Source organism: Bufo bufo, chromosome 8, assembly GCF_905171765.1.
Source record: "Bufo bufo chromosome 8, aBufBuf1.1, whole genome shotgun sequence".
Taxonomy (NCBI): Eukaryota; Metazoa; Chordata; class Amphibia; order Anura; family Bufonidae; genus Bufo; species Bufo bufo.
In genome coordinates, this window is record NC_053396.1 from 183971907 (window position 1) to 183993753 (window position 21847).

The 21847-nt window shown below is 44.8% G+C and overlaps 1 protein-coding gene across 1 annotated transcript in view; it reads right to left on the minus strand.

Annotated features, from left to right (window-relative positions):
• Nucleotides 1-21847, minus strand: part of LOC120977816 (cytochrome P450 2F2-like) — a 61294-nt gene that overhangs the window by 21370 nt on the left and 18077 nt on the right. The window contains exons 6-7 of the mRNA XM_040405941.1: nt 21564-21705; nt 20698-20885 (exon numbers count right to left, since the gene is read on the minus strand). Coding sequence (XP_040261875.1) covers nt 20698-20885; nt 21564-21705 — 330 coding nt within the window. The remainder of the gene's footprint in view (nt 1-20697; nt 20886-21563; nt 21706-21847) is intronic.

Sequence of the window (21847 nt, forward strand, 5' to 3'; positions counted from 1 at the left end):
TGGTACAATACAAAGTCAATGGATCCGCAAAAAACGGAAGACATTCGGATGTCATTACGTATGTCATCCGTTTTATGCGGATTCCGTTCCTGGAAATTACATTTAAAAATGTTTATTTTTTTTTTATTTTAAAAGAAATCCAAACAACGTTATTTGCTTATTGAAATTTATACATGTTTCCGCAAAAAACGGATGACATACGGATGACATACGGAAACGTTTTCAGGAACAACGGATCCGCAAAAAACGGACCGAAAATCGGGATATAGAAAAATACTGACGTGTGAATGTAGCCTAAGGATGTGTACACCCTCAGAATCAAATCATATAAAATCAAATAATGATGTATATAATCGAGTATAAAATCAAAATGCTCCTGATGAAGCGGACCCATTAACCCCTTAAGGACTTAGGACGTATCGGTACGGCATGGATCCCGAGTCCTTAAGGACCCATGACGTACCGGTACGTCATAACTTGAAATCTGTATTCCGGCGCCCGAGGGGTTAATCGGAACGGGATTTCGGCTGAAATCATTCAGCCGGCATCCCGTAACAATGCAGGGGGGGGTCATTTGACCCCCCCGCATCGGCGATCGCAGAAAACCGCAGGTCAATTCAGACCTGCGGTTTGCTGCGCTTTGTGCAGTTTCTGATCCCCGCGGGCCCTGACCGCGGGGATCAGAAGCTTTAGTGTCCCTAAAATATATATTTTACACCCCCCCCTGCACCCCTGCATGATTTTTTGCCGGCGGGTGGTGCAGGGGGGGAGTTGTGGGCGGTGGGGGCGGTGCGGGAGGCGGGCGGTGCGGCAGGCGGGATCGCGATCCCCCGCCCGCCTCCCTTTGTATAATCGTTGGTCTCTAGTGGGTATACCAGGGTGCCAGCACATTGCTGGCACCCTGGTATAAACGGCTGACATCGATGATGCGATGTCAGCCGTTTAACCCTTTCCATACAGCGGTCCGTACAGACCGCTGTATGGAAAAAGTTAACAGTAAGAGGGAGCTCCCTCCCTCTCCCATCGGGGGGCTGCTGTGCCTTTGCAGCCCCCCGATGGAGAGGGAGAGAGCCCCCAGACAGCCCCCCGAGAGATCCCCTCCTTACCCTTCCCCGTCTGCGAAGTTCTGAGCAGACGGGGAAGGTTCCCATGGCAACAGGACGCCTCTCAGGCATCCTGCTGTCCATGGTGCTGAACAGATCTGTGCTGAAAGCAGAGATCTGTTCAGACAAAGTGTAAGTAAAATACAGTACTGTACAATATATATTGTTCTGTACTGTATTATACAGACATCAGACCCACTGGATCTTCAAGAACCAAGTGGGTCTGGGTCAAAAAAAAAGTGAAAAAAAGTGAAAAAAAAGTAAAAATCCAAAAACACATTTATCACTGATTAAAAATTAAAAAAATAAAATTCCCTACACATGTTTGGTATCGCCGCGTCCGTAACGACCTGATCTATAAAACGGTCATGTTACTTTCCCCGCACGGTGAACGCCATAAAAATAAAAAAATAAAAACTATTAGGAAATTGAAATTTTGCCCACCTTACTTCCCAAAAAAGGTAATAAAAGTGATCAAAAAAGTCGCATGTACGCCAAAATAGTACCAATCAAACCGTCATCTCATCCCGCAAAAATCATACCCTACCCAAGATAATCGCCCAAAAACTGAAAAAACTATGGCTCTTAGACTATGGAAACACTAAAACATGATTCTTTTGGTTTCAAAAATGAAATCATTGTGTAAAACTTAAATAAATAAATAAAAAGTATACATATTAGGTATTGCCGCGTCCGTATCGACCGGCTCTATAAAAATATCACATGACCTAACCCCTCAGGTGACCACCGTAAAAAAATAAAAATAAAAACGGTGTAAAAAAAGCTATTTTTTGTCATCTTACGTCACAAAAAGTGTAATAGCAAGTGATCAAAAAGTCATATGCACCCCAAAATAGTGCAACTCAAACCGTCATCTCATCCCGCAAAAAATGAGACCCTACTTAAGATAATCGCCCAAAAACTGAAAAAACTATGGCTCTTAGACTATGGAGACACTAAAACATTTTTTTTGTTTTAAAAATGAAATCATTGTGTAAAACTTACATAAATAAAAAAAATTGTATACATATTAGGTATCGCCGCGTCCGTGACAACCTGCTCTATGAAATTACCACATGATCTAACCTGTCAGATGAATGTTGTAAATAACAAAAAAAAAAACGTGCCAAAAAATCTATTTCTTGTTACCTTGCCGCACAAAAAAGTGTAATATAGAGCAACCAAAAATCATATGTACCCTAAACTAGTACCAACAAAACTGCCACCCTATCCCGTAGTTTCTAAAATGGGGTCACTTTTTTGGAGTTTCTACTCTAGGGGTGCATCAGGGGGGCTTCAAATGGGACATGGTGTCAAAAAAACCAGTCCAGCAAAATCTGCCTTCCAAAAACCGTATGGCATTCCTTTCCTTCTGCACCCTGCCGTGTGCCCGTACAGCGGTTTACGACCACATATGGGGTGTTTCTGTAAACTACAGAATCAGGGCCATAAATAATGAGTTTTGTTTGGCTGTTAACCCTTGCTTTGTAACTGGAAAAAAAATATTAAAATGGAAAATCTGCCAAAAAAGTGAAATTTTGAAATTGTATCTCTATTTTCCATTAAATCTTGTGCAACACCTAAAGGGTTAACAAAGTTTGAAAAATCTGTTTTGAATACCTTGAGGGGTGTAGTTTCTTAGATGCGGTCACTTTTATGGAGTTTCTACTCTAGGGGTGCATCAGGGGGGCTTCAAATGGGACATGGTGTCAAAAAACCAGTCCAGCAAAATCTGGCTTCCAAAAACCATACGGCGCACCTTTCACTCTGCGCCCTACTGTGTGCCCGTACAGTAGTTTACGGCCACATATGGGGTGTTTCTGTAAACTACAGAATCAGGGCCATAAATAATGAGTTTTGTTTGGCTGTTAACCCTTGCTTTGTAACTGGAAAAAAAATATTAAAATGGAAAATCTGCCAAAAAAGTGAAATTTTGAAATTGTATCTCTATTTTCCATTAAATCTTGTGCAACACCTAAAGGGTTAACAAAGTTTGTAAAATCAGTTTTGAATACCTTGAGGGGTGTAGTTTCTTAGATGGGGTCACTTTTATGGAGTTTCTACTCTAGGGGTGCATCAGGGGGGCTTCAAATGGGACATGGTGTCAAAAAAACAGTCCAGCAAAATCTGGCTTCCAAAAACCATACGGCGCACCTTTCACTCTGCGCCCCGCTGTGTGCCCGTACAGTAGTTTACGGTCACATATGGGGTGTTTCTGTAAACGGCAGAGTCAGGGCAATAAAGATACAGTCTTGTTTGGCTGTTAACCCTTGCTTTGTTAGTGGAAAAAATGGGTTAAAATGGAAAATTAGGCAAAAAAAAGAAATTCGCAAATTTCATCCCCATTTGCCAATAACTCTTGTGCAACACCTAAAGTGTTAACGAAGTTTGTAAAATCAGTTTTGAATACCTTGAGGGGTGTAGTTTATAGAATGGGGTCATTTTTGGGCGGTTTCTATTATGTAAGCCTCGCAAAGTGACTTCAGACCTGTAGTGGTCCCTAAAAATTGGGTTTTTGTAAATTTCTGAAAAATTTCAAGATTTGCTTCTAAACTTCTAAGCCTTATAACATCCCCAAAAAATAAAATATCAATCCCAAAATGCTACAAACATGAAGTAGACATATGGGGAATGTAAAGTAATCACAATTTTTGGGGGTATTACTATGTATTACTGAAGTAGAGAAACTGAAAGTTTGAAATTTGCTAATTTTTCTAAATTTTTGGTAAATATGGTATTTTTTTATGCAAAAAAAATTAACTTTTTTGACCCAATTTTAGCAGTGTCATGAAGTACAATATGTGACGAAAAAACAATCTCAGAACGGCCTGGATAAGTCAATGCGTTTTAAAGTTATGAGCACTTAAAGTGACACTGGTCAGATTTGCAAAAAATGGCCAAGTCCTTAAGGTGAAATAGGGCTGAGTCCTTAAGGGGTTAAGAGGCCCCGAAACGCATTGAGCCTTCACTCCCCCACCCTGGCTTTGGAATAAAAGAAAAAGATAAAGATTCAAGATACACTGTTGAGTGGTCATTGTCCGATTCGGACATCTCTACGGGCGATCCAGGCGCAGGAGGTGTGGTGTGGGTGTCTTGAGCTTTATCCCACATTACCCTCCTGGGTGAAGTGAGTCACTAAATTTTGATTTTATACTCTATTATATACATCATTATTTGATTTTATATGATTCAATTCTGAGGGTGTACACATCCTTAAAGTGTGTAAGTATTGCTACTCTATTAGTTTTTATAGGCTTCATAGTTTTTCTTTCAGGGATCTTTATGATCTATGTCTTAGATTCTAGGGATTTTGGTGCCTCCTCCTTGGTCCTTTTAGCGTTTTCCATGCACTACCACTTTCCTTCTCTATCACCTACCCTGAATTTTTCAAGGTTAGGTTGAGACCATTGGCAGCCTGCCCTCCTATGCTCTACTAAGAAATACTTTTGTCCAATATAATAGAACTTTCACCTACCCTTTTGTACACTGTTCGCTTTTTTGCCTTCCTTTTGGCGCCCTGCAAAGTTATTCCCGGACCCTCCTTTTGAAGGTCCAGCGACTAACACTCTCTTTTTCTTTCCCCGTCTCTGACTTACACATACAGTAGCACAGGTTTTGTAAGTGTATGCACAAATAAATTAGACTGAATGTGACAGATATTTAGGATGCGCAAACATTATACAGGAGATGTAGCGCAGGTAATTACACTGTCACCAGCGGGAGGAAAATTAGACTAAATGTGACAGATATTTAGAATGCGCAAACGTTATACAGGAGATGCAGCGCAGGTAATTTCGCTGTCACCAGTGGCCAAACAATTGCACTGAATGTCACAGATATTTAGGATGCGCTGATATAAAACAGATGTAGCAGAGGTTGTGTCACTGTCAGCAGCGGCCAAACAATTGCACGCAATTTAGCGCAGGTTGCGCTAATAATATATATAGCAGCCAGAAAAAACAATAGTCCTTAAAAGGGCTTTTGGGTCTCTAACACCTTTCAATGCAAAACAATTCCTGTCCCTACACTATCTGTCCCTTCTGCTGCAACTCTCCCTGACTAAGACTAAGCCGAACCACGTGTCATCGGGTGCTATATAGCACCCGATGACGCGTTCCGGCCAGCCAATCACTGTAATGCCAGTAAACAACATGGCTACGGCATTACAGTGAGCGTCAGTACTTCCCCGCATGCTTATTGGCTGCGTAGCAGCCAACAAACGTGCAGGGAGGAGACTCGAGCATCGCGCTCAAGCACACGCGGTGTTCGGCCGAACACCGCGATGTGCCGAGCATCGCGATGCTCGAGTGAAAAGGTGTTCGGCCGAGCATGCTTACCCAACACTAGTCTCAGCCAAATTGCAACATTCCTTGGCATGCCCAGTCACCAGATTTATTGCCTATTGATCATTTATGGGGCCAGCTAGGAAGCCAGCTTTTGCAACCTATGAGTGTGCAGGATCTAGAGTCCCTGCCGCAACATCTGTGGGCAAATGTGCTGCAGGATGTTATATGGAATGTGTATGCCTTCATACATAACCGTATCTCGTATCTAAGCTAGAGGCAGCCCGGGAGGTCATTTGCACAGTTTTTCCCAATAAACTTATCCTTTTGCTCTAATATTTTAATCACTTACATTTATCATCATTATATTCTCACTTAGGCCTGTTTCACATTGTGTTTATGTAGATCCAGTAGGCTGTTCCGGCTGGGAACTGCTTGTCGGATCTGTCACTGCTGTGTGCTGCCACGCACTCACGGAATTCTGTCAGCGCTCGGTAGTGACAGATCCAGCAGATTCATTTGATTCCAACAACTCCTTGGAGCATTATTTTTTGACAATGAGTGTCATACATATAAGAATACATTACATACTGTAGGGGACGGGTCTTTTCATGTTTGTTTTGCCTTTTGGGTCATTAACCATAATGGTCTTGTTAAGAGTTGAGCGAACACCTAGATGTTTGGGTTCGGGGAGTTTGGCCGAACTTTAAAAAAAAGTTTGAGTTCGGGACCCGAACTTGATCCGAACTTGGACCCGAACCCCATTGAAGTCAATGGGGACCCGAACTTCACTTTATTATTTTCCGTTATGACATGGTTATAACGGAAAATAATAGTATTAGCTTTTTCAGATCTGAGTTTTCACGATCGTGACAGTATATTCTAACACAGAGGCGTTCCCATGATGATGGTATTAAAATCATTGGTGGTTAGTGCGGCCCCCCCCTATTAAAATCATTGGTTTCACGATCTAACTCAAATCCGATGGTATATTCTAACATAGAGGCGTTCCAATGGTGATGGGGACGCTTCAAGTTAAAATATACCATCGGATTGGAGAAAACTCAGATCCGATGGTATATTAATATTACCCGAACACCAAACCCGAACTTTTACTGAAATGTTCGGGTTCGGGTGCCGAACACCGTAAAGTTCGGTACGAACCCGAACTTTACAGTTCGGGTTTTCTCAACCCTAGTCTTGTTACTATGCTGACATTGGACTTCTACTGACTCTTGCTTGATGCCCTTGGACAATTTTATAATGAATCAATCTAGGGTAGGAAGCCCACTTTCATACACTCTAATTAGGGAATTCTGATTTTAGAGATGTTGGGTCCTAATGACTTTTCCTGAATAGAATCTTTAATTCATATAATGTCTGATTCTGCAAATTTTTCTAAAAGGTTGATTCATACCCAAGTCAATTCATTATGACTTGAAAATGTTCCAATTGCCCTAAAAATTGTCCTTGGCCCAGATTATTTTTTAAAATATTTAATCTTTTTGTTAACTTTTTACATATTTTTACTCTTTTTCTCCTCCTCCGACCTTAAAACTATGGGTAAACCCATTTAATTGGGAGCAACAGCAGTATAGTGTGGATGTGGAAAGGGTAGGGTAATATTGGCCATAGCTGCAATAGTGGAGGCAGCAGTAGCAGCACAGCAAGGAACAGACAGGGCAGTAGATGTGTGTTGGGATAGTAGTAATGGCAGGTGTGGAGTGGTAATGATAGTGGCAGTAGGGAAAATGATAGTGGCAGAAGGAGATTAGCAGCAGGAAGCAGCAGCTGCAGTTGTGGTGGCAGAAGTCACATGGTATGGAACATGATGGTAGGCAGGCAGACAGCAACAGAGGCATGATAACAGCAGCAGTAGCAGCCATACGGTATGGAGCACAATGGTAAGAAGGCAGACAATGGAAGTGGTATGATGGGGCACCGTCAGCGAGGGTAAATCTATTCATCAACCTTAGCCATGCTTTGTTCATTTTGACAAAACTGATCTTTTTTACACTGGCAGAGGACAACTTCACCCCTTTGAGTACCACCATGCTTTCCTGCCAAGCTGAAAACTCTTTCAGTGATTACACTGGAGGCTGGACAAGACAGAACAGAGAGAGCTTACTGTGCCAGTTCAGGCCACTATTCCAGTCTGCCTGCCCAAAAGTCTAATGGGTAAAGGAACATGGTATGCACTGGAGAAAGCCCAGAGTCCAGGTAAGACTGAACCTTGATGTTCAGGTGGTATGTATCTGCTGATTTGCTTCAACCTGACGTAGCACATGAAAAAAATATTTCATCATGTTGATGGTACTGAACTGGCTACTGTGGCTTCTGCTGCTTGTGGTAGAAGAGACGGCATGAGGTGAGTGGCAGGTGTCTACTTGCTGAAAGCTGTGGAACCTGCTTACACAGTGTTTCCTGGTAATAAAGCAATTTGGCTTCCATTTTGGCAACAGGAAAACATTTCTCATTTTGCTTTAATAACGAGGGTCTAAAAGTATGACTATCCAGTAATCATCATGCAGTACCCCAGAGGAGGGGTACTTGTAATTTGTTTTTATGCTCTGTAACCTAGTATAGTAATGTATAGAGGTGACAGAGTTAATCAACTGTGCTATTCTCCTTAGGGAAGCTGAGCTGTTGACTTCTAGCTCCACCCCTAAATCAGTCTAGCAAGGAATTTAGAGTTTGCAAAAGAAGTGAGAGGTTGTGTTTTGCTTTAATCCTCAGTACTAAGCCTCCAGCTACAGAGACTAACCATCACTGCATGATCTACCAAGAGAAAATTATTGTGAAATACTCCTGGAGAGAGAAAAGAAACTCCAGAATCTGTAACCATCCAGAAAACGGAGTCAGTAAGGTACTGTACACTGCTATCAAAAGCTATAGACATGACTGCTGTGAGTGGAATACAGCTAAGACACCATCCACACTTAGACACAACCCGGTTGGTCATTTCCTTAAATTTGTATGCCTCAGTAAAGTATTACAGTTATCTTCCCAGAAGGATTATTGTCAACTATAGATTCTGCAGAGGAAGGCAGGCCTATACCCATAAAAAACCATCTGGGGGGAGATTTGCACTGTACATTTGAACTGTGTTCTGACACTTTTGGAAGTACTATAACTCTCATTCACTACAGTAAAGAGAGACATGTATTCTGTTAAATCTAGTCTGGTTACTGACCCTTACACTATAGGTCAGCCATTGCACAGCCTACACACCCCGCCTTGCACCCATACAAAGTTGACATCAAGGTCACCCCAAAATACCATCAGGCAGGAGCTCTAACACTGGTTAGTGCCCCAACGGAAGTAAGGGTCCAAGGGTACAAGGGTACAAGGGTACAAGGGTCATTGTACTGACCCTAGGGAGCAACATTGTGAGGAAAGCCACTGTGATAGACCTTCTGCAGCTGGAGCCACTACCACTCCCATCCTCCACTCCGGCTCCTCAGGGGCTTGCTGCAATCACCTTGCTTGATGGTAAGGATACAATGTCATTACAAAAGCAAGCCAACATACAGCTTGCCATTGTGGTCAACATGCCCGAGGACCAAGTTCATCACCATCAGCCTGCTGTCTCTTTGAAGGGCCTGAGTACAAGACTGCAAGGCCAGCAGGGAATTTCTTGCTACATAAGAATGGTTGAAATGCAGGGAAAGTCTCCTGGAAATGGCCAGCATCCTCTGTAAGCCACTGTATATTTTTTTAAAGCGTTGCATAACTTGAATTATCATGTGTGCAATGCAGGGAGGGGGACAGCCAGGGGAATGTTTGTTGCTTGATGCACTTTAGCACAGTATCGGCTGTGTTGCTAAGAGTGGATGCAACATTTTGCCCTGCTGCTGTTGGGGACAGAAGCATGTCCATGGAGAAGGATGTGGAGGAGTCAGATAAGTGCCTGGTGTGGGAACTGGGCTCATGGAAACATAGAGGTGCCAATAGAACCTGACCTTGTTGCTGCCTCGCCACTGCTTGAAAAACATCGACCAGGTGGGCCTTGAACGACATGTACTGTCCCTGCCTGTAACAGCTTCTCCAGGTGTCCACCAGGGTGATGCTGCAGAAGTGTACCACCATTACCACATGTAAGTGGTACAGCAACAAATGCACCACCAGCTACGGATGTAGTAGGGTTAACACAAATGCTTTATGAGACGTGTTATCTAAAATAAATGCAACTAAATTTGTTAAGCAATTGCTTTTTAATGGCTTTAGTTTCAAGATAACGCGATGAGTCAAGAAATGTGAGTTAAGATTTTGTGTGTTACTCCTGCTACATCTGTACTTGGCCAGGTGGGAGTTTAGCTTGCATATAAGCTAATTGTACGTCTAGAATAGTTTTCTCATGGCCACACATTCTGTTATGGATGTCTCACTAGTGGGAGATAGTCAGTGTAGGTTAGATAGTGATATAGTGTAGCTGATAGATTCTGCTGTCCATACATACAGTACAGACCAAAAGTTTGGACACACCTTCTTATTCAAAGAGTTTTCTTTATTTTCATGACTATGAAAATTGTAGATTCACACTGAAAGCATTAAAACTATGAATTAACACATGTGGAATTATATACATAACAAACAAGTGTGAAACAACTGAAAATATGTCATATTCTTGGTTCTTCAAAGTAGCCACCTTTTGCTTTGATTACTGCTTTGCACACTCTTGGCATTCTCTTGATGAGCTTCAAGAGGTAGTCCCCTGAAATGGTTTTCACTTCACAGGTGTGCCCTGTCAGGTTTAATAAGTGGGATTTCTTGCCTTATAAATGGGGTTGGGACCTTCAGTTGCGTTGAGGAGAAGTCAGGTGGATACACAGCTGATAGTCCTACTGAATAGACTGTTAGAATTTGTATTATGGCAAGAAAAAAGCAGCTAAGTAAAGAAAAACGAGTGGCCATCATTACTTTAAGAAATGAAGGTCAGTCAGTCAGCCGAAAAATTGGGAAAACTTTGAAAGTAAGGGCTATTTGAAGATGAAGGAGAGTGATGGGGTGCTGCACCAGATGACCTGGCCTCCACAGTCACTGGACCTGAACCCAATCGAGATGGTTTGGGGTGAGCTGGACCACAGAGTGAAGGCAAAAGGGCCAACAAGTGCTAAGCATCTCTGGGAACTCCTTCAAGACTGTTGGAAGACAATTTCAGGGGACTACCTCTTGAAGCTCATTAAGGCCCCTTTCACACGAGCGAGTTTTCCGCACGGATGCGTTGCGGGAGGTGAACGTATTGCACCCGCACGGAATCCTGACCCATTCATTTCTATGGGGCTGTTCACATGAGCGGTGATTTTCACGCATCACTTGTGCGTTGCGTGAAAATCGCAGCATGCTCCTCTTTGTGCGTTTTTCACGTAACGCAAGCCCCATAGAAATGAATGGGGTTGTGTGAAAATCGCAAGCATCCGCAAGCAAGTGCGGATGCGGTGCGATTTTCACGCATGGTTGCTAGGAGACGATCGGGATGGAGACCCGATCATTATTATTTTCCCTTATAACATGGTTATAAGGGAAAATAATAGCATTCTGAATACAGAATGCAAAGTAAAACAGAGCTGGAGGGGTTAAAAAAAAATAAAAAATCATTTAACTCACCTTAATCCACTTGATCGCAATGTCGGCCTCTCCTTCTGTCCCCTTTACTGAATAGGACCTGTGGTGAGCATTAATTACAGGTCAAGGACCTGTGGTGACGTGACTCCGGTCATCACATGGTACGTCACATGATCTTTTACAATGGTGAATCACCATGGTAAAAGATCATGTGACGTACCATGTGATGACCGGAATGACGTCACCACAGGTCCTGTTGCTGCACAGAGATCAGATGAAGCCAGAAGGAGATGCCGGGCCGCGAACAAGTGGACTAAGGTGAGTTAAATTTTTATTATTTTTTTTTTAACCCCTCCAGCGATGTTTTACTATGCATTCTGTATTCAGAATGCTATTATTTTCCCTTATAACCATGTTATAAGGGAAAATAATACTATTTACAGAACACCGATCCCAAGCCCGAACTTCTGTGAAGAAGTTGGGGTTTGGGTACCAAACACGCACGATTTTTCTCACGCGAGTGCAAAACACATTACAATGTTTTGCACTCGCGCGGATAAATCGCGGGTGTTCCCGTAACGCACCCGCACATTTTCCCGCAACGCCCGTGTGAAAGAGGCCTAAGAGAATGCCAAGAGTGTGCAAAGCAGTAATCAAAGCAAAAGGTGGCTACTTTGAAGAACCTAGAATATGACATATTTTCAGTTGTTTCACACTTGTTTGTTATGTATATAATTCCACATGTGTTAATTCATAGTTTTGATTCCTTCATAGTCATGAAAATAATAGCAACGGAGCGGGGCGCAGCCATAGCGCAGGGCGGACTGACTTAGGGGGAAGACTGTAGGCTAGGAGAGGGTTAAGGTTGCCTGGAGTGGTATGTTAAGGGGTTGGTATGAGTTAGGTGGGGAGGAGTTGGGTTTTCGGCGGGAGGGATATAAGATATGAAGGAGGGGCGTCGGGCCAGTTGCAGCCAGAGCCAGCGTGATTTTAGGGTCATGGCCTCTTTGCGACGCATTAGAAGGCCCGCCAGGGACCCTCCGCTGCGGTCTGAGGTGTCCGTGGCCAGCCAGACCCCCAGGCGCAGCAGGAGGAATTCAGTATCGCGTGGGGGGCCGGCGGGAGAGGGTCAGGTTTCTCCTAGACCCGTCTCCTTTTCAACAAGGGGGAGGGAGCGTTCTCAGGCGGCGGCATCCCCGCGAGATGGTCCGCGTCGGGGGCGAGCCAGGAGGATCTCACCTGAGGCTGGAAGAAGTGGTGCGGCCGGGTCGTCCAGAGGCCTGGGCCTACCTGCGTTTGACGCTATTGTGTCTCCGGCGCTGCGGCGGAGGGATCCGGGCCGGCAGCTTCAGTGTGAGGAGGAAGCCGGCGCAGCGGCTGGCTTGGATGCGGGTGCGCCGTGGCCCCTTGTGGTGGGTCAGCGACATTACAGCCGGTCAGACGTCGGGGATAATGCTGTGGCTCTGGTATGGCGGCTTGTGACCGGACGGCTGCAGAGTCTGTTTCGGTGGAGGCGGGAGGGATGTTAGAACTGCGGCCAGATGATGAGGCCCGCCCGGCTGGTGTTCGGATTGTTACCCTCCCCTCACATCAGCGCCATGAGGGGGAGGCATCGCGGTTAGAAGAAGGAGAATTGGAGTCTGGAGAGGATGTCGCGGCAGGCGGAAGGAACGACTCGATTCTGGAGGACGCCGTGCCATGTGGAGCGAGCTCGCCGGTGCAGATGTCTGTGAGCAGAGCTGCGGCTGCCAGAGGATCTGTCCGGGGACGGCCAGGTGAGATGACGTCGTGTCAGATGCCAGTTGGGGGAGCTGTTCCGCATAGTGGGGGAGGTTCTGATGTTTTGGCCCGGGAGGTACTGTCTGGGATGCTGTCATTGCTGTCGCGGTTGGGGTCGGGGCGCCGGCATCCCCGGCGTCGGTTTGGGCGCCTGCGCAGGCAGTGGGGACTTTAGAGCAAGGGATGGTGCAAGGTTCGGTTGGTGTTGGGGATAGTGGTGTGCAGGCCTCAGTGGCTGGGGCTGGGGTTAGAGGTGATGTGGGGGATGACGTTCGGTTGGCGGACGCAGAAAAAGGGGAAATTTATGTGTGCTTTGAGGGGCCGTTGGGGGCTCATTTGAAACAGGAAATTAGGGAGAAGATATGGAGGGATGAATATGTCAAAATATTTTCATTGCTTCCTTTGGAAAAATTTAATTTGGACCGGAGTAAAAAAGAGGAGGAGAAAAGGAGGCGGTACAGGTTGATCCCACGTACGTTTCAGAATTGGCTTCAGGCCTTTGCGATTTTGGCCAGTGTAGTTGGGGAAAAATCACCTGAACATTGCTCAGCACTGTTCTGCTATATGGATGCGATAGGGGAGGCTCATCGGACTTATGGGGGTGTGACGTGGCTTAGGTATGATGAGCAGTTCCAGCAGCGGAAGGCGGTCAGGCCTAGCATACAGTGGGATCATAAGGACATTGGTCTCTGGATGCGGTTGATGGCGGCGCCTAGGGGTGGTTCTCAGCCCTTTCGGGGATCGGCCGGAGGTCCCTCTGCCTCAGAATGGCAGGGAGGAGGCAGAAAAGGCTGTTGTTGGCAGTATAACGAGGGACATTGCAGGTTCTTGTCAGATTGCCGGTACAAGCACGAGTGTTCCGGTTGCGGTGGCTCCCATAGTTGGTCGCGTTGCTTCAAGCGAGGGAGGAGTAAGGGACCCGAGGCTGTGCAGAAGAGGGGTGACTCCGGTGAGGGTGGAGCCCTATTTAAAGAGTTATCCAAATAGGGAGGTTGGGCAGTTGTTGTTGGCAGGGTTTACTAGGGGTTTCGTGATCCCGGGTAGTTCAGTTGTGCCGTGTTTGTTAGCGCGGAATTTGTCCTCTGCGTTGCGTCATCCTGATGTGGTGAGGGATAAGATTGAGAAGGAGGTCGCGGCTGGCAGGGTTGTGGGCCCCTTTACGGAGCGTCCCTTGCCGGACTTGTGGGTGTCCCCGTTGGGTTTGGTGCCTAAGAAGGAGCCCAATAAGTTTAGGCTTATTCATCATTTGTCCTATCCGCAAGGGGGGTCGGTGAATGATGGGATAGCGGATGAGTTGTGCTCCGTGTCATACACGTCTTTTGATGCGGCGGTGCGGTGGGTTAGGCGTTTCGGGCAGGGCGCCCTGCTTGCTAAGACAGATATTGAGGCTGCTTTTCAGTTGTTGCCCATACACCCGGATAGTTTGCATTTACTGGGCTTTCAATGGGAGGGTTGTTTTTATGTTGATTGTTGTTTGCCGATGGGCTGCGCAATTTCTTGTTCGCTGTTTGAATCGTTTAGTTCCTTTTTGGAGTGGGTGGTGAAACAGGAGTTTGGATGGAATTCGGTGCTGCTTTATTTGGACGATTTTTTGTTCTTAGGTCCGGCCGAATCCAGGGTGTGTCCTGTGTTGTTGCATACGATGGAGCGAGTGGCTGCGAGGTTTGGCATCCCTTTAGCCGATGGAAAAACGGAGGGGCCTTCCACGGTTATGACGTTTTTGGGGATTGAAATTGACAGTATGGCCATGGAATGTCGGCTACCGGACAACAAGGTGTCTGATTTGTTGGAGGAGGTTGTTTTTCTGCGGAGAGCCAAGAAGGTTCAGCTCAGTCTGTATTGGGAAAATTGAATTTCGCTTGCCGTATTTTGCCGATGGGGCGGGTTTTTTGCCGGCGTTTAGCATTAGCTACGGCGGGGGTTGTCGCCCCTTTTCATTATTTGCGATTACCTGTTGCGGTAAAGGAGGATTTGGCGGTGTGGGTGAATTTTCTTGGAGAGTATAATGGGCGGTCTATGTGGATGGAGGAAGCGATTAGTAGCGTGAATTTGGAGTTGTTCTTGGATGCCGCAGGTTCGTGTGGATATGGTGTTTTTTGCCAGGGTCAATGGAGTGCGGGTGCGTGGCCGGTGGAGTGGGAACAGGCTGGTTTCCTTAGCAACTTGGTATTGTTGGAACTTTTTCCCATTGTTTTGGCTACGTAGTTGTGGGGGGATTGGCTCAAGAATCGGGGGGTTCGTTTCTACTGTGACAACATGGGTGTAGTGCAGGCGATTAATAGCCAGACGGCTAATTCTCCGCCGGTGTTGAATTTACTCAGGCATTTGGTGTTGCGGGGGCTGCGATTAAATGCATGTTTTGTTGTGGTGCATGTCCCTGGTGTAGATAACTCACTCGCTGATTCCCTTTCTCGTTTTCAGTGGGATCGTTTTCGCAGCTTGGCGCCGGGTGCCGAAGTCCAGGGACATTACCCTGTCCCCAGTGGCTCTGAAGCGTGGCCTTGGGGTGTCAGCGGACCTGATTGGGCAGTCACTCAGTAGAGGTACGTGGTCGGCTTATTCGTCAGTGTGGTTGTTGTGGGAGGAGCTGATAGACCGGGTTGGGGGGTGTAGTTCGGTTGATGAATTTAGGACGTTATTGGTTTTTTGGGTAGGTTCGTGTTATGCTAAAGGTTTGTCGTTTTCTGTGGCGTCTAAGAGGGTGGCGGCTATTGTCTTCTGGTTGCGCTTGCGGGGACTTGCTGATGTGTCTCGGTATTTTGTGGTTTGGCAGGCGTTAAAAGGTTATCGGCGGGGAGTGATTCGTAGGGACTCTAGACGGCCGGTTTCCTTTGCTGTGTTACAGGTATTGTGGGAGAAGGTGGGGTTGGTTTGTGTGTCGGAATTTGAAGCGCTTTTGTTTAGGGCGGCGTTTTCGTTGGCCTTTTTCGGAGCCTTTTGAATTTCGGAATTGGTATCCGCCAGTCGCGCGGGTGGTGGTGGTTTGTTGAGGGAGGATGTTTGGTTGGGGGATTGCGGTTTGTGGTGTGTAATACGCAAGTCAAAAACGGATCAGGTGGGTAGGGGTGCGGTTTTGTGGCTTAGGGGGAAGACTGTAGGCTAGGAGAGGGTTAAGGTTGCCTGGAGTGGTATGTTAAGGGGTTGGTATGAGTTAGGTGGGGAGGATTTGGGTTTTCGGCGGGAGGTATATAAGATATGAAGGAGGGGCGTCGGGCCAGTTGCAGCCAGAGCCAGCGTGATTTTCCCACCCGCCCACCCTTTTTTTTTTTTATTGGTTGGAGATTGGTGGTAGTAGAAAGGCTGCTGGAAATAGGATCCTGGGGAGCAATGCAATGGTTAAGAGGTGCAGGACATGTTGGAGCCTGCATCTCATATGGTTTGTTAATGCCGAGGATGGGGCCCCTGTTTGAGCTACAAGGCCTACAGGGGGGATACTAGTATACTTCAAGGAGTTGGTGCCCTTGGGTCGGTGAGTGCGGCCAAGGGTAAGTCTTGAAGTGCGAGGTGAGGCGGTGAAGGAGGATACGGCTTGTTTGGGTTGCCCTCCACGATCCTTGTTACGGTGCAGTAGGTGATAATGTTGATGGATGTGTAAAATGCCTGCTGTTATTATTGTTATTATTATTATTATTATTATTATTATTATCATTATTATTATTATTTATGTTATATGGTGTACAATGTGACTTGTTATGCGTGGAATAATAAAGTTTGGCCATCATGGTCATTTCACCAAGCAAGTAAGTGTTGGTGTGGTTATTTAAAGGGGGTAACAGGGTAGGTTTGTAGCCAGAGGAAATTCTTCCATCCTATTAAGTCATAAAGAAAACTCTTTGAATGAGAAGGTGTGTCCAAACTTTTGGTCTGTACTGTACATACATAGTGCTGTGATGTCACAAGTTCACAACAATATTTAGTGCACCAATCACTAATAAGTAGTCAGACCTGTTAAAATGGGAAGTTGCACGTATTGCGCCAAAATATTTGCATCATTAGTGCCGATTTCACAATCGCAAATATATTGGAGCGCTCTATCTGCATATAAAGCAATTGTAGCGTTCTGCCGTGCCAACCATTTTCTCCAGTCTCAGGAAACTTCTAGCAGCTTGAAAAATGTAGCTATAGTGACCCACGCCTGTATTTCACGCACATTACGCGAATATTATATTGCCGATTTTTCGCGATCAAGAAAATAATCTCGAATTTGCGAATATATGACGAATATTCTGCCAAATATTTGCGAAATATCGCAAATTCGAATATTGCCCCTGCCGCTCATCACCAATGACCAGCCCCTTAACCCCTCAAAGTTACCCCTGATCAAATTCCCTAAAATCTCACATTTATATCTTTCTGTTCTTTCCCTATAATCTTACTACCAGACTAAAATAGTTGCATGTGACTCCGTAATTGTTTTGACTCTCCCTGATACACTCATTCCTGGTCGGAAGCTGAACACACCATGGCACTTCTGCTGGTTCAGCATAGACAACTCTCTGCCTACTGCCCCTCTGGTTGGCTGATGAAGTTGTTTTTCAGCCGCTGAGCCAATCTGGGCACGCCTTCCCCCCACTTCCTCCCAGTGTCACATGACCCTCTGTCTTCTTCCTCCCTTATGGTTTTTCCCCACCAATATTACCAGTCAATTGGCTCTGGGTGCCATTTTTACACAATTCATCCAAAGCTAATCGCAAAAGCTTCGGATTCATATGGCAGATGAATCTTTGTGAAGTATGTATTGAATCTCACTTGTTTAAAATCAATTTGCTCATCCTTACTACAGACTTTGATAGAAAATGCAGTTTTATTCTGCCAGTTCCTGCTCCTGCTAGTGCACTGGAACCGTGCTTCACTGTAAGGTGCTCTCTGTACTTAGCGGCTTCAAAACCCTTCACCTCTGTTCTGAGTGACAACTGTACCATTCAACCTGGAGACCATTACAGCTGTCATTCAGAGCTGAAGGCAGAGGCTATCAGAACAGAGGATGCTTCACGTTGAAACACCACCTCCTGGGCACTTGCAGAAACACAACCTGGCAAAATAAAAGTTCATATTCACACTATTTCTGTTAATATTAGCTCCAAAATTGTATGCTTTTACTGCTTTCCCAAGCAGCTACCTTGTGTTGTTACCAGTTTAGCATAGTTAAAACTGCTGAAAGGTTCCCTTTAACGTCTATGGCCTATGATAAGTATTAGATCGTCAGAAATTATGTGATTGGCCAGTTCTGACAATTAATATCTAATGTCTTTAACCACCTTTATACAATTAACAGCAATATAATTATTTGCTAGTAGAAATTGTCCTCATCCTAGGAACCCCATCAGTCAACAGTTTTGTGTTGGGAAACCTGGCAGTAAGTGTTTAATTTCTTTGCAGCACCACCACAAGTGAAATGAGGCATCTAAAAATCAATGTGTGGCCCTTGTATTGCACTGTAAGACAGGTCCTCCAGGGCAGTGGCGGGTTACAATTTGGGCGTTTGGGTCGGCAGCCCTGGGCCCAGCACCGCTGGGGGGCCCAATGCTGACCCGAACGCCCACATACTGTGGCAGGGCACAGGAGCGCATAGTTCCCTGCCCCGCCACCGATCACTGCCAAAGGCTTCAGGCCTAGTAGGCCTGAGGCCTATGCGGTAGTCAAATCCCCGCGCAGGCGGGTGTGATGACGTCATTGCTCGCCTGTGTCGGCACGCAGCACTGTGACGTGTGCATGCCTGCCTCATCCTGCCTTCCTCTGCGATCAATCACCTGGACCTGGACATAGGTGAGTATTTAGCTTTTACATTTTTTTATTTTTTTATTTCATGTGTCTACTTTGGGGGACATGTGGGATAGGGACACACAGGAGGACATATTAGTGAAGAGGCATCGAGTACATCAGGGGAAATTACTATATTGGGGCTTCTGTATGGGGGCAAATTACTATGTGAGGGAAAATTATTATGGAAGGATTACTATTTGGGGGCTGTGTGGGGCCAAATTAATATGAAAGGGACTACTATGTGGGGGCAAATTACTATGTGGGGCAGTGTGGGGGAAATTACTATGTGGGGGCAGTGTGAGGGCAAATTACTATGTAGGGGCAGTGTGGGAAAAATTTATATGTGGGGGCAATGTGGAGGCAATTTACTATGTGAGGGCAGTGTGGGGGCAAATTACTATGTGGGGCAGTGTGGAGGAAACTACTTTGTTGGGGCAAATTACTATATGGGGCGGTGTGGGGGAAATTAATATTTGGCTGAAGTGTGGGGAAATTACTAAGTGGGGACAGTGTGGGGGAAATTACTATGTGGGGGCAAATTACTATATGGGGCGGTGTGGGTGAAATTAATATTTGGCGGAAGTGTGGGGAAATTACTAAGTGGGGACAGTGTGGGGGGAAATTACTATGTGGGGGCAGTGTGGGGGAAATTACTATGTGGGGGCAGTGTGGGGGAAATTACTATGTGGAGGCAGTGTGGGGGAAATTACTATGTGGGGGAAGTGTGGGTAAATTACTATGTGGGGGCAGTGTGGTGGAAATACTATGTGGGGGAAATTACTGTGTGGGGGAAACTACTGTTTTAGGGCAGTGTGGGGGAGATTACTATGTGTGGGCAAATTACTATATAGGGCAGTGTGGGGGCAAATTACTATATGGGGTAGTGTGGGGGGAAATTACTATATGGGGCAGTGTGGGGGCAAATTACTATGTGGGGGCAGTGTGGGGGAAATTATTGTGTGGTGGCAGTGCGGGGGAAATTACTGTGTGGGGGCAGTGTGGTGGAAATTACTATGTGGGGGCAGTGTGGGACAAATTACTATGTGGGGGAAATTACTGTGTTGGGGCAAACTACTATATGGGGGCAGTTTGGGGAAAATTACTGTGTGGGGGCAAAGTACTATAGGGAGATAACTATGTGGGGGCAGTGTGGGGGAAATTACAATATGGGGGCGTTGCTATTGGGGAGGCACTGTAGGGGCAATTTTATTATTTTTGGCGACACTATACAGGGATTATTGCCTGGAGCACAATATAGGGTGTTATTATTATTGGGGGCACTCTAGAGAACATTATAGCTGCTGTGGACACTATAGGGACATTTGGGGTAATTTATCAAACTGGTGTAAATTAGAACTGGATTATTTGCCCATAGCAGCCAATCAGGTTCCACCATTCATTTTTGACAGCTCTTTTGGAAATCCAGTTCTACTTTACACCAGTTTGATAAATGACCCCAATTATGTCTACTGGGGTCACTATTTTTTCAGAAATGTAATACCTGGGGCATTGGGGAGCACAACGGGCACAGTATTGGGAGTGACATCAGGATGACTATGTGGGGACACCAGGATAGGGAGGTTGATGGAAAAATCGAAAAATCTAATGTGTCTGTGTTACAAACTCTGTAGAGAATTTGCCATGGCGGTCTGGGTCAAATGGAGGAGAAGAGGAAAGAGAAGGTCTACATGACAGGAGATGTCACTGGATGTAAGAGGTATGTGGTGCTATATTCTCCTTCATGTTTTTTTTTTTTTAATTTTTTTTTTTTTAAAATTTGGCAACCAAATTTTTCAGTTTCAGTAAGTAATTTGGGGTATTTTTTTTGTCTGCAGATGTCATATGGTCTAGGAAGAGACTGTGACACTCATGAAACACCACAGCCTCTTCATACAAAACAACTAAACTAAAATGGAGGGAGGAGCCCAGGTTGGGTAGACAACCCCGGGCCTATCATGCACTTAATCCGCCCCTGCTCCAAGGTGAGAGATGCTCTCCACTCAGAGTAGAGATGAGGATATTGAAGAGGGTGCTTTCCTATATTAGTTTAGAATTCCTTTATATGGTATATTGAAATAGTTTTTCTAAACTGAACAACCACTATACGTCTGGTCATATGCTTCCACAGCTATTACTTGTTGGAGAGGTTTTTTTCCTGCAATTTTTGTAAGCTCTGAACTACATTCTTAATCTATGAAATATACCTCAGGTAAACTGTAGCCACGAAATACAATATCCCTTGTTACAGTATGTGGAACACTCATAGGAACTATGTCTGCAAATCTCAGAATCTCATAGAGAACAGCTTCCGTGTAGGGCATCTTGCTTCTATCATCCATGCATGGACTTCTGTCTCGACCAATAACTCGGTCAATCTCTTCTTGAACTTTTTCTGTGTGGAAACATTAACATTGTGGTTAATGAACTTTATGGAACATTGGCTATACCAAGAATTTCAGATTAATGTTAAAGTTCCATTCTGTGGTCGATGGTGGATACATTGACTTTCCAGTCTATGCTGAAATGGTGTTGTGCCATATGATATACAAGACATACTGTACATATTGCATGCTCAAATTAACTTAATAATATACTGTAGGAGTTTGCAAGACTCATTTATTGTACAAAACATGTAGATAGATAGTTTGGAGACAGACTGAAAAATCTGTTAACTGGGTTGTGGTTGACTACGATATAAGAAACATGGATGAACAGATAAATAGAAAAGATGAACCAATTTTTTTGTATTTGATTCTGGTCCAATTTGGCTGAACAGCTCCCTGATTTGACTAGTGTCCCATTTCCTCAAAAACTCTCTTTCTTCTTGGACTTATTATATTCAGAATTGTTTGAAAACTTGCAGTCAAATTTCTGAACTTCAGAAGCAATTTGCTCATCTCTAATAGATACATAGATATATCCTGCAGATAGATATGAGATGGATACAGAGCAGATATAATAATAGATGGATAGATAGATAGATAGATAGATAGATAGATAGATAGATAGATAGATAGATAGATAGATAGATAGATAGATAGATAGATAGAACATGTAAGAATCATATTACCTGCTACTTCTGGGTGCTTCAACATGATTAGGAAGCCATACCTCAAGGTAGACCCAACTGTTTCAGTACCAGCAAAGAAAATATTGACTGTGGTTTTCAACATTGTCTCATAGTTGAAGTGCGAATTTAAGTTTTTCTTTTCCTTCAAGGGAAGTGAATAAAAATGTATTATTGTCTATCATCTATAGTTACTGAAGAACTGAAGAAACATAAGGGATAATGTATGAAAGGCTTTCTAGCTTAAAAGTGGAAAGTTTTGAGAACTGGCATGCCACATTTGTTAA